General features: G+C 35.0%; 1 protein-coding gene across 1 annotated transcript in view; it reads right to left on the bottom strand.

Moving 5' to 3' along the window:
- LOC107675510 (astrotactin-2-like) overlaps nt 1-12,841 on the bottom strand; it is a 541,421-nt gene that overhangs the window by 234,494 nt on the left and 294,086 nt on the right. The window contains exon 10 of the mRNA XM_016469894.1: nt 9,042-9,179. Coding sequence (XP_016325380.1) covers nt 9,042-9,179 — 138 coding nt within the window. The remainder of the gene's footprint in view (nt 1-9,041; nt 9,180-12,841) is intronic.

The raw sequence follows: 12,841 nt of genomic DNA, 5'->3' as shown, positions 1-12,841 counted from the left end.
TCACGTCCCGTCGCCACAGCTCCTGTACCACCGCTGAGCGGGCGGGTCACCGGCTCGGCTCCTCAGCGAAAACCTGAATATGCGCTGCATCTGCTGCCTACTTATACTCACGCTGTGATCAGTGGCAGCTGGATGCAATAATCGCACGCCAATGTGCATTGGCACACTCGAAGTAGATTGGTCTCTCTAAGCGAGATCCCAATTTCGTCGGTCATCCGACGTGACGTCTCCGTTCCCTCCTTCAGGGAACGAGGGTTACCATACGTAACCGAGACGTTATTTGGTGATACTAACAGCTCGGTAACACTTTATTTTAAGGTGTCCTTGTTACACATGTTACATGTATTTATTATTATAATAACAATTAATAATGCATACTTACATGCAGGTAACCCTAAACCAAACCCTAATCCTAACCCTAACCATATAGTAATATGTAGTTGATTAATATTACTCAGTACTTAATTGCATAATTACACTGTTACAAGGACACCTTAAAATAAAAGTGTAACCGAGAGCTCATATCTTGGTCATCACTGTCGTTGTGGTTTGTGTGTTAAAGGTCTGCTAGCCAATACTAAATATAGATTAATAAAGTAGCAGACAGGTTGTCTATAAGTATACTATGGGGATTTATCAGTGATCTTTCCTGCAGGCTATTTTGTTACACCAGTAAGCAACTGTCTTTAATAGTGAGTCATTGGAACATTCACTCAACCGATTCACTGTTTTATAATAAATGAAAATGCATTTACACATGTCCCAACATCGGCTAACAATTTGCAAGAGTTAAAGATCACACAAAAAATGAATAGACATACAGTAAAATACAGTATAGCATAGCAACAATCACAATATATACACTCCATCGGTCCAAACAGCATGAGTATGACAGGAAAAATTAAATGTCTAGACATGTTTTTCCTGCTGGAGAAAACAACCCACAATGACCCGCAGCTCTCATGCACAGATTGTGTATAAACACAACGGAATCAAGCGTTGAGTGTGAACACACACCGGTCACAGGCAGAGAATCACAGCAATCAGCTAACACTGCAGCGATGCAGCCACTGCAACAACCACAACCGCCAAACTACGCACAAAAAAGTCAAGATTATATCCAAGAACATCCATCATGTGTAGCTTGAGACTGAGAAAACATGGGCAATAAGGAACAAAACAAAATATAAACAAACTTGGATCCTCATTATTCGATTATAGTAATTACAATCATTTTGTAATAACTAAGTATTAAACCTGAATCTTACTTTACTTTACTTTACTTTCAGTAATTTAGCAGACGCTTTTATCCAAAGCGACTTACAAATAAGAACAAGTAATTAAAACTAAAAGCTAAAACTCTATAAATACTATATATACACACATTTAAGAAAATAAAATAAATTAAATCAAAATGACAAATGCATACAACAACATTTCAGAAAAACTATTTTCGTAAGTATGATACTTTGGTAATTGTTTTTTGGGATGCACGTATATTAGTTCATACCTGAGTTTGTTTAGTCGTCGTGCGAAATCACCAGTTGGTAAGTACATATGTGCAATATTGTTTTTTGAACGTGAGTTTTCCCTGTTAGGTATAGCGTCATGTTTCTTTTGAGATGTGTCGAGTTTGTTGTTTTTGTGTAGTGTTGCGGTGAACGTAAGTAGTAGTATTCATCTCGGGGGCACATCCGTGGTGTTGAAGGAGTCACTGGTTTTACCGGTTGCGTTTTCACCCAGCGGGCTACAGTGCGTAAGTACCCCCCACAAGTAATCGCATGAAGACTATGGTTGAGTTAGGTAGAATATTGGGTAGGCAGATAGAGGGGAAACTCTCGTTATTTGATTGCACTGTGTAAGTTAAATTGTTTTCTGGTGAATTTTCATGGCCGATATTGATTTGTTTATTAGTTCACCTTCGCATGAATTTTTAGAAGGGTGTTCTAAAGAACAATTGTTAAAAATCGCTGAATATTATAAAATAGTGATTAAGGATAAAAGACTCGGTAGAGAAAGCGTTAAATTAATTTTGAAAACTGAGCTGATTGGAACACAATCACAAACACAAAAACACAAATCTGTTTTTGTTGGTGTGCATGTTCATGATGTTCAGTCTGCTACCTCTGTAAAGACTCCATCTAAAAATGACCGTGTTTTCACGGGAAATTTTGACCAGAGTAAAATATGCAATTACTGTCGGGAGAGAGGCCATTGGAAATTGGATTGTCCAGTCCTTAAGAATAAATCCAAACTTGTAGCACATTCACCTGTTAAGCCTGCTGCTTCGGTGGCACCAGTTCTGTCTGAAGAGATTGAAATGTTTGAAGATCAAAAACCCGATGTTGAATTTGTCGTCTTACTCCTCTTTCATTACAGAAGGTCTTGTATCTTTAGGAGAGGAGAAAGAAGTTCCTGTTAAAATATTACGGGATACTGGATCAATGGATTCATTCATCTTGGAGTCTGTTTTGCCGTTTTCCTCGCTATCCCATACTGGTGAGAAAGTGTTAATTAGGGGAATAGGACTGAATGTTCTGTCTGTTCCTCTTCATAAGATAAGACTTCAGTCTGAATTGATTCAATTACCCTGGATGATGTTAGCCGCTCGCGAAGTAGTACAGGAAAGTACGGGTTTTAGTCCTAATGATTTAGTCTTTGGGCATAAAGTTCGTGGTCTATTGTCTGTTTTTCAAGAGGCTGGTAAAGTTGCGAAGCCTCCGAAAAATTTGGCATCATATGTTTTGGGGTTTAAGAACCGACTCATTCAAGCAAGAGAACTCGCAAAAGTAAATTTTGAAAAACGCCAACAAAATATGAAGCGATTGTATGATCGTACAGTCGAATGTCGCGTGTTTGATCCAGGAAAGTGTGTCCGGTGCAGGCGAAGTTACAGGCCATCCAGGACTTCTTCTCGCCCCCCGGCTCCGCCTACGACTTGCCTCAATCTGCAGTCCATTGCCTACACCTGCCGCTGTGGTTCAGACGCTCCTTTAAAAACTGATATTACTAGAGACAAAGGAGTCTTGGACTTGGGATATTGGGTTGTGTTTGGTTTGATTTGTATTGGTTTGAGCACGTTTACATGGCAACAACAGCACATTACACCAGCAGCCAGGCACCCCGCTTTACACACTGATGATGCTGACGTTTTCAGAAATATTATCTTTTTTGTTGTGTTTTGTTCTATTATAATGATTTACTTTTGAGCTTAATAAAGCCTTTTCCTATTAAGCCTTATGATTTCGTGTGTCCCTCCTTTTGTTGCTTCCCTTCGAGCCAGGGGTTGTAACAGCGATACAGTACTAGACCAAACGCGATTTCAGCACGTCTCCATACAGTAAACAAACTCCTTTTGTTGCTTCCCTTCGAGCCAGGGGTTGTAACAGCGATACAGTACTAGACCAAACGCGATTTCAGCACGTCTCCATACAGTAAACAAAACAAGCGTTTCCTAGCAACGACAACTGCGCTAAACACTGAAACAATAAATAAATACACTTACTCCTGAACCTCCCCCTAAACCTAATCTTAACCCATGTTGCCTTGCATTACCCAGTACTTTCTTAGATAAGTACAAGTAGGTGCACATGCTGTAAAATAAAGTGGTAACAGTTTATTTGAAGGTGTCCTTGTTGCATATTACATGTACTTACTATTATAATAACAATACATTATGCATAATTATACATAAGTAATCCTAAAACAAACCCTAACCCTAACCATATAGTAAGTACATGTAGTTAATTAATATTACTCAGTAAACGTATAATTGCACTTAAATGTATAACTACACTGTAACAAGGACACCTTCAAATAAAGTGTAACCAATAAAGTGCTACACCAAATCCTTACCCTAACCATAAGTACATGTTGATAATTAATATTACATCAGTATTTAAATGTAGAAATGCACAGTAGGAGAAAAAAAAATGGTAATAGTGATCAAGAAACTTCTTGCACTTAGTTTGGCATTGCACTTATTCTGTTCTAATGTGGTGTAAGGTACAGATATTTAGAAAGAAAGAAAAAAACTGCTTGGAATAAAATTAACGTTAACTGAAATGAAATAAAATATAAAGAAAACAATTATAAAATATAAAAAAGTAACATTTTTGTTAACATATGTTAACATACATTTTAACATAAATTGCAATTTAAAAAAATAAATATATAATAGCATAAGTCTTCTCTGGTGCAACAATTTTTGTTGTCTCTTGCCTTTTGGATTTATACCTTGTTTTGCTTTATTTTGTGGAATTAGTCCTCTGCTTTTGCTTTTTGAACTTTGGACTGTTTTGCCTGGGTATTGACTTTTGAAGTTCCCTGCTATCTGTGGATTTTTTTTGGTCCATTTTTTGCTTGAACCTTTACCATTTCTATTGCATCTGAACATCTTTAAACGTTTAAAAGACTTGAAATAGTAATCTACTAACAGTAAGAGTACAGTGCATTTGCTTGTCTTCCATTAGTTGAACATACTGTTTTGTTTTTAGTTCGCTCCAGTCGGCAACCTTCACTCATGGGTGTTCCCACTGAATCTCATTTGCATAATTAAGAGGAGCTCATTATTCATTGTGCTGTGTGTGATGTGACAGACATTTCCTGTGCAGCAGCAACTAATTATTTTCCAGATACATTACACCGATAATATGTATTCCTCTGAAACTCCACTAATCACTCATAAAATAAGTGTTTCCATCCTCAAAGTTATTATTTTGTCCCTGCCATGATGTTAAGTACTAATTAAGCTTAATAAATCATTCACAACCTTAAGTCAGCAAGTCTGAATGTATGCAAACTGTAAAGTTAGAGTTTGATTGAACCTAGTGCTGCATTTTCCACACTTACAGTAAACACTTTGCATACTCACACATTAGAGATAAATGTACAGGAGACAACATTGTGTGAAATACAGTATGCACAAGAGAGAAAAACAAGTGTATTAAATATCAAATGTTTCAAGATGAATATATATTTTAATATTAAAATCCCATGTGTCAAGTTCATTATTAAGCTCAGGTTTAAAGACCTCACGCTTGATGTACCTTGATGTAACTTTTGAAACAGTATGTTTGTGTGGGCTAAAAATAGCTAATAGACTTGCAAAACAAGTCTATTAGACTGGTAATGTGCTGTTTGTTATTGCTTCAACAATTCACAGTTTGTTGCCCCTGCATGGCATTTTAGGACGGTGAAATAATGGTGAAATATTGATTGCAAAGCTGCTGCTTTGTCATAACAAGGGTGTTTTGCTTTGTTTTTGTTTTGCATTTAGCGTGAATATATCTTATCTAGTTCATTGCTGTCACCTTAATTGAGACCATTTTGTTAAAATAGATGAAGATAGATAGATAGATAGATAGATAGACAGACAGACAGACAGACAGACAGACAAGAGGAGAGCATCAGGAGACAAGGAGTTGCACGTTAACACTTCTGGTGGAAAGCCAGCTTCATTTCCATTCTGGAGGAAGCCAAATACAAGTGATCACAGGTCACTGTCCCCACTTCCCAAAGGCCAGAGACATGGCCACCTCATTCTGGGATGAAATTGAAATGTTAATGAATGTTATTCATCATCAGAGCTCAGAAATTATCTAAGTGTATGAGGGGGGAATGAGAGAAGGTGTTTTCTGTGAAAGAAACGTAATCCCATTTCTGGACACAAAATGGAAAGTACAACTACAGTACTAGATTAAACAACATTCACACCACTTTACTTATTTGGCAAAGATAATACTCCAGTGTGCCAGAACTGCTTAAATTTTCTGTAATGTACTTGCAACCGAGAACATAATTCCTTCACTGACAGGCTTTTAAGAACAAATTAATGTTGGGGAAAAAAAATTAAATAAATCATTCATTGTAATGTGAGGATATAAATTTCATAAAGCATGCTTATGATCTGATGCCTGTGTTTTCACAGTCTTAGTCCAAAGCATCATGACCATTCAGTGCTCCCTGATCATTTTTAAATGCAACTTTTTTTTTTTTTTTTTGCATAAGAGTTGCATGAATACAATTTTTTTTGTCTAAATTTTGCAAAACCTCGGGAACAAGTGTTGCATATATTTATGCTTATGGGGAAACTCCTGTTTATTCTGATACTGAAGCCTGATTTGTTCACATTCGTGTAGCTAAATTAACAAATATCGCTTCACTGCAGCTCTCACAAGCCTTAAAGGACCCACTCCTTAAAACAGGCCATTTTAGAGAGAGTGTCAGAATAAGGGTTGAGAATAATTTGTTTTCCACATATTTATTTATATATACTTTTATTTATTTATTTATTTATTGTGCAAGAAAACGAAAAAAACTTTATTAATATTATAAGTAAACCTCAAGGAACATATAATAATAATAATAATAATAATAATAATAATAATAATAATAATAATAATAATAATAATAATAATAATAATAATAATAATAATAATAATAATAATAATAATAATAATAATAATAATAATAATAATAATAATAATACAATTCATGTCATGACCCCTTTAAATATAAATCCTCCCCTTGTGAAAAATAAGTGCACTTAATTGTATTAAACGCGCATTTGTAGTATAATTATTTGAATAAGACTATTGCAGATAATACAATATTAATTTTAAATGTAATAATAATAATAATAATAATACATGTAAAAAGTGAAATTTGTAATGATTTCAAAATAAAAGTTATATTTAAAAAATCATATAAATAAAAAACTAAAAAAACTTTTTGTCATGATTAAAGAAGTACACTTATGTGTTGACTAAAATACAAAAGCACATGGAAGGATTATAATTTTAAATGTAGTGTGTTATTTCATATTACATTTAAATTGAATACTGCATTTTTATCCTAACTTTAAGTACTTAAAGTATAATTAAAGTCTATACATTAAAGTATAATTTAGTTTACCATACATGTTTGTCGAAATTTGGCAGTACAATTTAACCATATTTCTAACTTAAAAGTTTCAAAGGAATTGCACTAAAGTGTATTTTAGTATACCATAAATTCAAAGACATCAAAGACATTAAGAAGTAATTATGAAATTACATATAAAAATGTCTGTAAGCACAAAAAAAAAAAAAAAAAAAAAAAAAGAAAAGAAAGCACTCAATGTCGGCTAATTTCATTTCAATAAATTAACTGCAATACATTTTAATTTAATTGCAATTAACATGCAATTAAGTGTCTGAGAACATTACACTGAATTCACACTACACTAAATGATTTCATCTTTCTTGAAACTCTAACAAACTATCATATTATATGGGGCTAAACAGAAACTACCACTATATCCAGGCTGTCAATGGTGCTTAAATACACAAATAAATAGGTGCATGATGCTCCTGCTCTTAGTCTATACCTGATTCATATTAGAGTATATGCTGAAACTGTAAGAACAGCTCGGCATATGTTGGGATTGCAATAATGATGGAAACAGCTTGGTTGTGAAAAAGTAATACTGTAAATAGCGTGTTTCCCTGAGGACATTTCAGCCAACTGCAGCTGTGGGGCTATCAGAAATGAAGAGGCAAGAGTAATGCCAGATAAAGGGCTTTGAGAAGTCTATTAATAACTGCCTGAACATTTCACTTAGAACAGAGATGTACTGGACGAAACAATCCAGAGAATGTATGTTTTTGTATTTCAATAGAATACAGAACCAAAGTTAAATAAATAATTGCAAAACATTAAATTTAAATGCTCAAATAAATACATGGTCCCAATTTAAAACACTTCCGGTTTGGGGAACTTCTATTCAAAAAGACTGAAATGAATAATTTCAAATCATAAGGTTGCCTTACAAATAAAGCTTATCCGTTTGTTTGACTGAATGAGCTGTTGACCTGACATGGCTGCTTCAACACTAACTGCGGTTACTGAAACCACGCCTTCTTTCTTTGCTGAACATTTGGGCAGCATTACGCAAATATTTCCACATAATGAGGTAGATATGTGGGGGCATGTTAGAACGAGCCATTTTAGGGGGGTGTGGCAGAGTCTTAACTTTGATAAAGAATATCTCTTTGGTTTTGAGACTTTAGTCTTTGCAACTTCAGGGATCTTATCTATGCACAATCAGCTTGTAACACTCCAAAGAGAAAGGAAAACTTGAAATCGCATCATATGACCCCTTTAAGGCGTTCTGAGTGATTAGAAGGTGCACTGAAAAAAAAAATGTGTAGAAACAATTTTCACTTAGAAATTGCTAGTAAATTTCACAAAGGATCACAAAGAATCAGCAAGTACCCAGCTAACAAGGAATGTTCTCAGAACTTTTGCTAATGTTCTAGCAAAGTTCTCTCAAAGGTATGAACAAACGTTCTTCCAGTAATAATAAAATGTTTGTTCAGATTGATCACTTTATGCCAATAGTTCACATAGACATTCTACTATAAATATATTTTCAACTGCATGTCAACTGGCAGTCATTAGAGTATTAGTAAACTGTTAGGTTAGGGTTAGTAGGGTTATGCACTTGTAAAGTCATATATTATATTAAACATTATTCATGAAACATTTTATTTCTGAAATGTTTTAGTTAAATGTTCATGTACTTATTTTTTTGCTAAATGTTACTATAATGACATTAAAATAACATTCAAAAGTCACATTCCCATACTGTTTGCATAATTACCAAAAAGTGCATTATAAAAAAAAATAAATAAATAAAAACTTTAGGTACTTATATGCACCTTTAAGGTTGAATAAGGTACACTTAAATTACTGACCCAGTGACAACCTTTTTTTTTTTTTTTTACTGAGAGTGTAGGCCTCAGGAACCAAAAAAAATAAAAATAAAAAACTAACATAAATTTGTGCAATAGCAATATGTTGGCTGGGTCAAGGACATGTAACTAAATATCTCTAATAAACCTGATTATATAAAAAAGGATCCAGACCAGGCTTAATAAATTACATTCAACCCATCAGTTACAGCAGCAACATATTTCTGTCTTCTGATGCCCATTCTCAGTCTAGAATGTACTGAAACACACAGGTGGGCTTGTAGAGCTGAGCTGCGATTAACTCACCGCACTTCTCCAGGGTCCTCTGTAACCAACACGTCCGTCTTACAGCTGGCTATAGGGTTGATTGACAGCTCCACTGGAGGAACCACAAAGCTCTTGCTGACTGGCAGCCATAGGCCTTGACCCAGACTGTAGGACGACCTGCAGCGTGAGGGACATGAACACAAGAGCGTAATATGTCAGCTGAATTTCAATGACCCTCTGGAACTTCCTGGAATAAAGACAGCTGCTTATTAAAAGAAAGCCACACTGACTGAGAGAGAAGGTCTGTTCTTCACAACATGCACAAATAAAGACCATCAAACTAGACAGTAGTTGCGTGCTAATGACATACACAAAGGTATTTAGTAAAATAAAAATAACTAAATAATAAAAAGACAATGAACAAATACACAGCAAATCTGCAGAAATTATTGTATAATGGAGAAGTGGTCATGTAATGGAAAATAGGATTTGTCACATTCTTCGAAAGAGACATTAGTGTGGTCATACCCTTAATTTCAGAACCTGTCTGCAACTCATGACCTGTAAAAGAGCACTGTAACTCATTTGGCATGTGAATAGTTTTAGCCAATCATACCACAAGTCATTTACATACAGAACTTTTAAAGATACACTAAGGGTCAAAGAGGATGTGGCAGTGTTATTATTGTGAACTAAAACTATTTAAAAATCTGATTTTTGTAATTAAGATAAAGCTGAGATGAAATAAAAAGTACTATTATATTTTTATTTTAAATAAAAAAGTACAATTAATACAACTACTAAAAATAAAGCTAAATAATAATAAATTAATGACTGAACGAACAAACGAACGAACAAAAAGAAAATTGTCATGAAAAACAACATTTTGAACCTTATAGGTGGACTTCAGTGGGAACAAAAATGAGAGTGTCTAAGTTTCCAAAGAAAAATTCAAGAACGAAAATTGCTGCTGATAACAGAACAGAGCCTTCAGTTTTAGCCTATAATCTCTTTGTAATGCAGATTAATGGACATGATTACACCACCTAGAATCTTAATGGAAAATTAATCTAAACTTAATAATCTTTTTTTTTTCTCATTATTTACTAATTGCAATATAGTTAAAAAACATACATAAATGGATGGATGGATATTGTAGGAAGAGAATGCAGACTATTATAATATTTTGTCAGTGACTGAAGATGTCAGATTTTGTTGTGAATTTTGATTTACTGGGTGGGCTAAGCGAGGATGAGCAGTGAAAAGAGATGGACAGAACAGAGAAAGAGAACAAAAAACAGAGCAGACATGCAGAAATTAATGAGAGACAAATTGAAGAGTTGGAAAAGTCAAGAAATTAAGTTGGTACCGTTAAGCAGACTATGTGGGCTATTCGCTGTTTTTGAGTCCTGGTGTGCCGTAAAAAAAATCTGGCTATTCCCAGCAGGCACACAATGCCATAAGACATTGATATTTGGTTAAATTTAGGTTGCGAGGTCGGTGACCAAAATTCAATGTCAATTCAACGTCTGATGTCAATGTTAATTTGATGTCCAATGCCGAAATCAGCTGATGTTGATATTTGTTGTTTTTAGGTTGTGTAACCAAAATCCAACATAAAGTCAACATCAAATTGGCAGAAAATACCAACCCGGTCTCATGGCAAAAACGTACCCGGGGGCACATTTTCGCGATATTGAACCCGTGTTTTAGCGCCACTCAGTGGACATTTCTCTTTGAAACTGCGGCGAAACGTGCAGTAAGGTACGTAAAAACGGTGTTGCAGAAAAGTACCCAGAGGTACGTATTTTTATGAGACTGGGTTGGAAAATACTGACGTCAACCCGATTTTCATTCTCAAGCAAAATGCATCATCTGTCCGACGTCATGTCCAACGTCAACCTGACGTTATATTGACGTCTTGTGCCTGCTGGGTCGATTTTTAAACAATAACCAAAACTGACTTAAACCAGGCTCTCCATCAGTTTTATGCCACCATGAAAAACGGGAAAGGTGAACCCTACGGTTTCAGCAGTCATGTTGGCCAACGTGCAGCACTTAAACGCTACATCACTGATCCACCAAACTTTGATCCCGATGATCTATAAATATCTTAAAGCATGTTTTCCACTGTGCCCTTGTTTCTGTGTCTGTGCTTGTCACTTTGTTACAATCACAACTGTTTCTAAGGAACTACATTGTTTGGCGGAAGAATATTTTTATTAATATCATTACATTTTATTAGATTTTTATTTTATTTTATGAAACCTTGCTAAGTATATAGAATAACTGTTTTATAAAAGTAATAAGCCCCATGAAGCCATGGTTTACAATGAATTTATTACAGTATTGTGCCTAACAACAATCCTTAGCTGTTATAAATTAACTGTAAACCACAGCTTCTTGGATCTTATTGCGTGATTTCCCTTCGATTGGCACATGTGTGACATGTATATTAACTACGGCTGACTAATTCATAATTTGTTTATTAGCACCATGATTACTTTGTTAATGTAACTGAAGAGCTAAAATAATTGAGCTAATATAATATTAATTTAGCCAATTAATCCATATTCTGGGAATTCAATTTGTATGATAACATGCACTATTATCATATATCATAGCGATGTGACACGAGGGCTCCACCGCACTAAAGCTCAGGTCTGAGTCTGGCCAGCCGCTGACCTTGGATATGGACAAGCACATCTGAATTACTCTGGATCAATGCATACTTCCACTCATAAATACGACAGTGATAGCCCAGGCCTTGCTTCGGCCCATCAATTGACACTTCAGAGGGCATCGATTGCTTTCCTCAGTCCACTATCAGTCAACTGCTGCCAGCTGAACTAAATGGCTTGAGTTGTCAGGTGGTTAAGAGTGATGACAGCTTGGGTGAATAAGGGGAGGGTGAATGGGATGATATAAATTTCATTTATTTTCGCCTTCACGTTTAGATCCAAAGAAAAAAAAGAACAGCTTCATGCTCGTAGTCTGAAAACAAGCACAATAATGGAATATATCTTCACGTTTAATTAACGAGAGACATAATTTAATAGGGATAATCAAAGTGAGAAATTGTCATTACATCAGGTAATTGTCCAGCGTAAAATACACATTTGTTTTAGTCGAAATTGCTGCAACTATATGTGTGGGCTGCACGACAAAATCCTATATCATGGTGTGAGTAATTTTGTATCACAGTAACAGTATATGAAAAACAACAACAAAAAAAAACAAGTAAATAATGGTTTATATAGCAAATAAATATGTTAATTGCTATTTTGGATAATTGTAATTGCTCAGCAACCATAATCAACTAAATTCTGCTTTAACACAATGTTTGGGACATGTCTAATTTTTATGCACAAATAATTTAAAGAGGAAACAAAATGAAATATGTGACTGTCTGTTTCATACATACATTTCACTACAGTATCCATCAAATGAACACTAGAGGCACTAAAGACTAAACACTAGAGAGTAACACCGTGTCTACACTGGGGGTTGAACGACTTCTGATTTTTTGAAGTCGATTTTTATGTGATGAAAGTCGAGTCGAAGTCGACTAGTCGCTGATGACGTCATTAATGAACAAATAAGTCTGGAGCTGTGATAAACAGCTTATGCACAGTTATGGCATATAACACAGCGCTGCCCACATGGCTGTTGCTCTTATAACAGCTTTTTTATCAGTTATTTTGTCTATAAGTCGTTATATTTCTCACAGATTTCTGCTCGTTCTAAATCAGATACAGATACAGTAGCACAGTAAAGATTACATTAATATGAATGCATTAGTGAGAGAGCGATCGCATGTGTAAATTAAATCTACCTGG

This window comes from Sinocyclocheilus anshuiensis, unplaced genomic scaffold (genome assembly GCF_001515605.1).
Source record: "Sinocyclocheilus anshuiensis isolate Anshui unplaced genomic scaffold, SAMN03320099.WGS_v1.1 scaffold1604, whole genome shotgun sequence".
NCBI classification, from domain to species: domain Eukaryota; kingdom Metazoa; phylum Chordata; class Actinopteri; order Cypriniformes; family Cyprinidae; genus Sinocyclocheilus; species Sinocyclocheilus anshuiensis.
The sequence above is the reverse complement of the archived record's forward strand: the minus strand, read 5'-3'. Positions and strand labels throughout refer to the sequence as shown.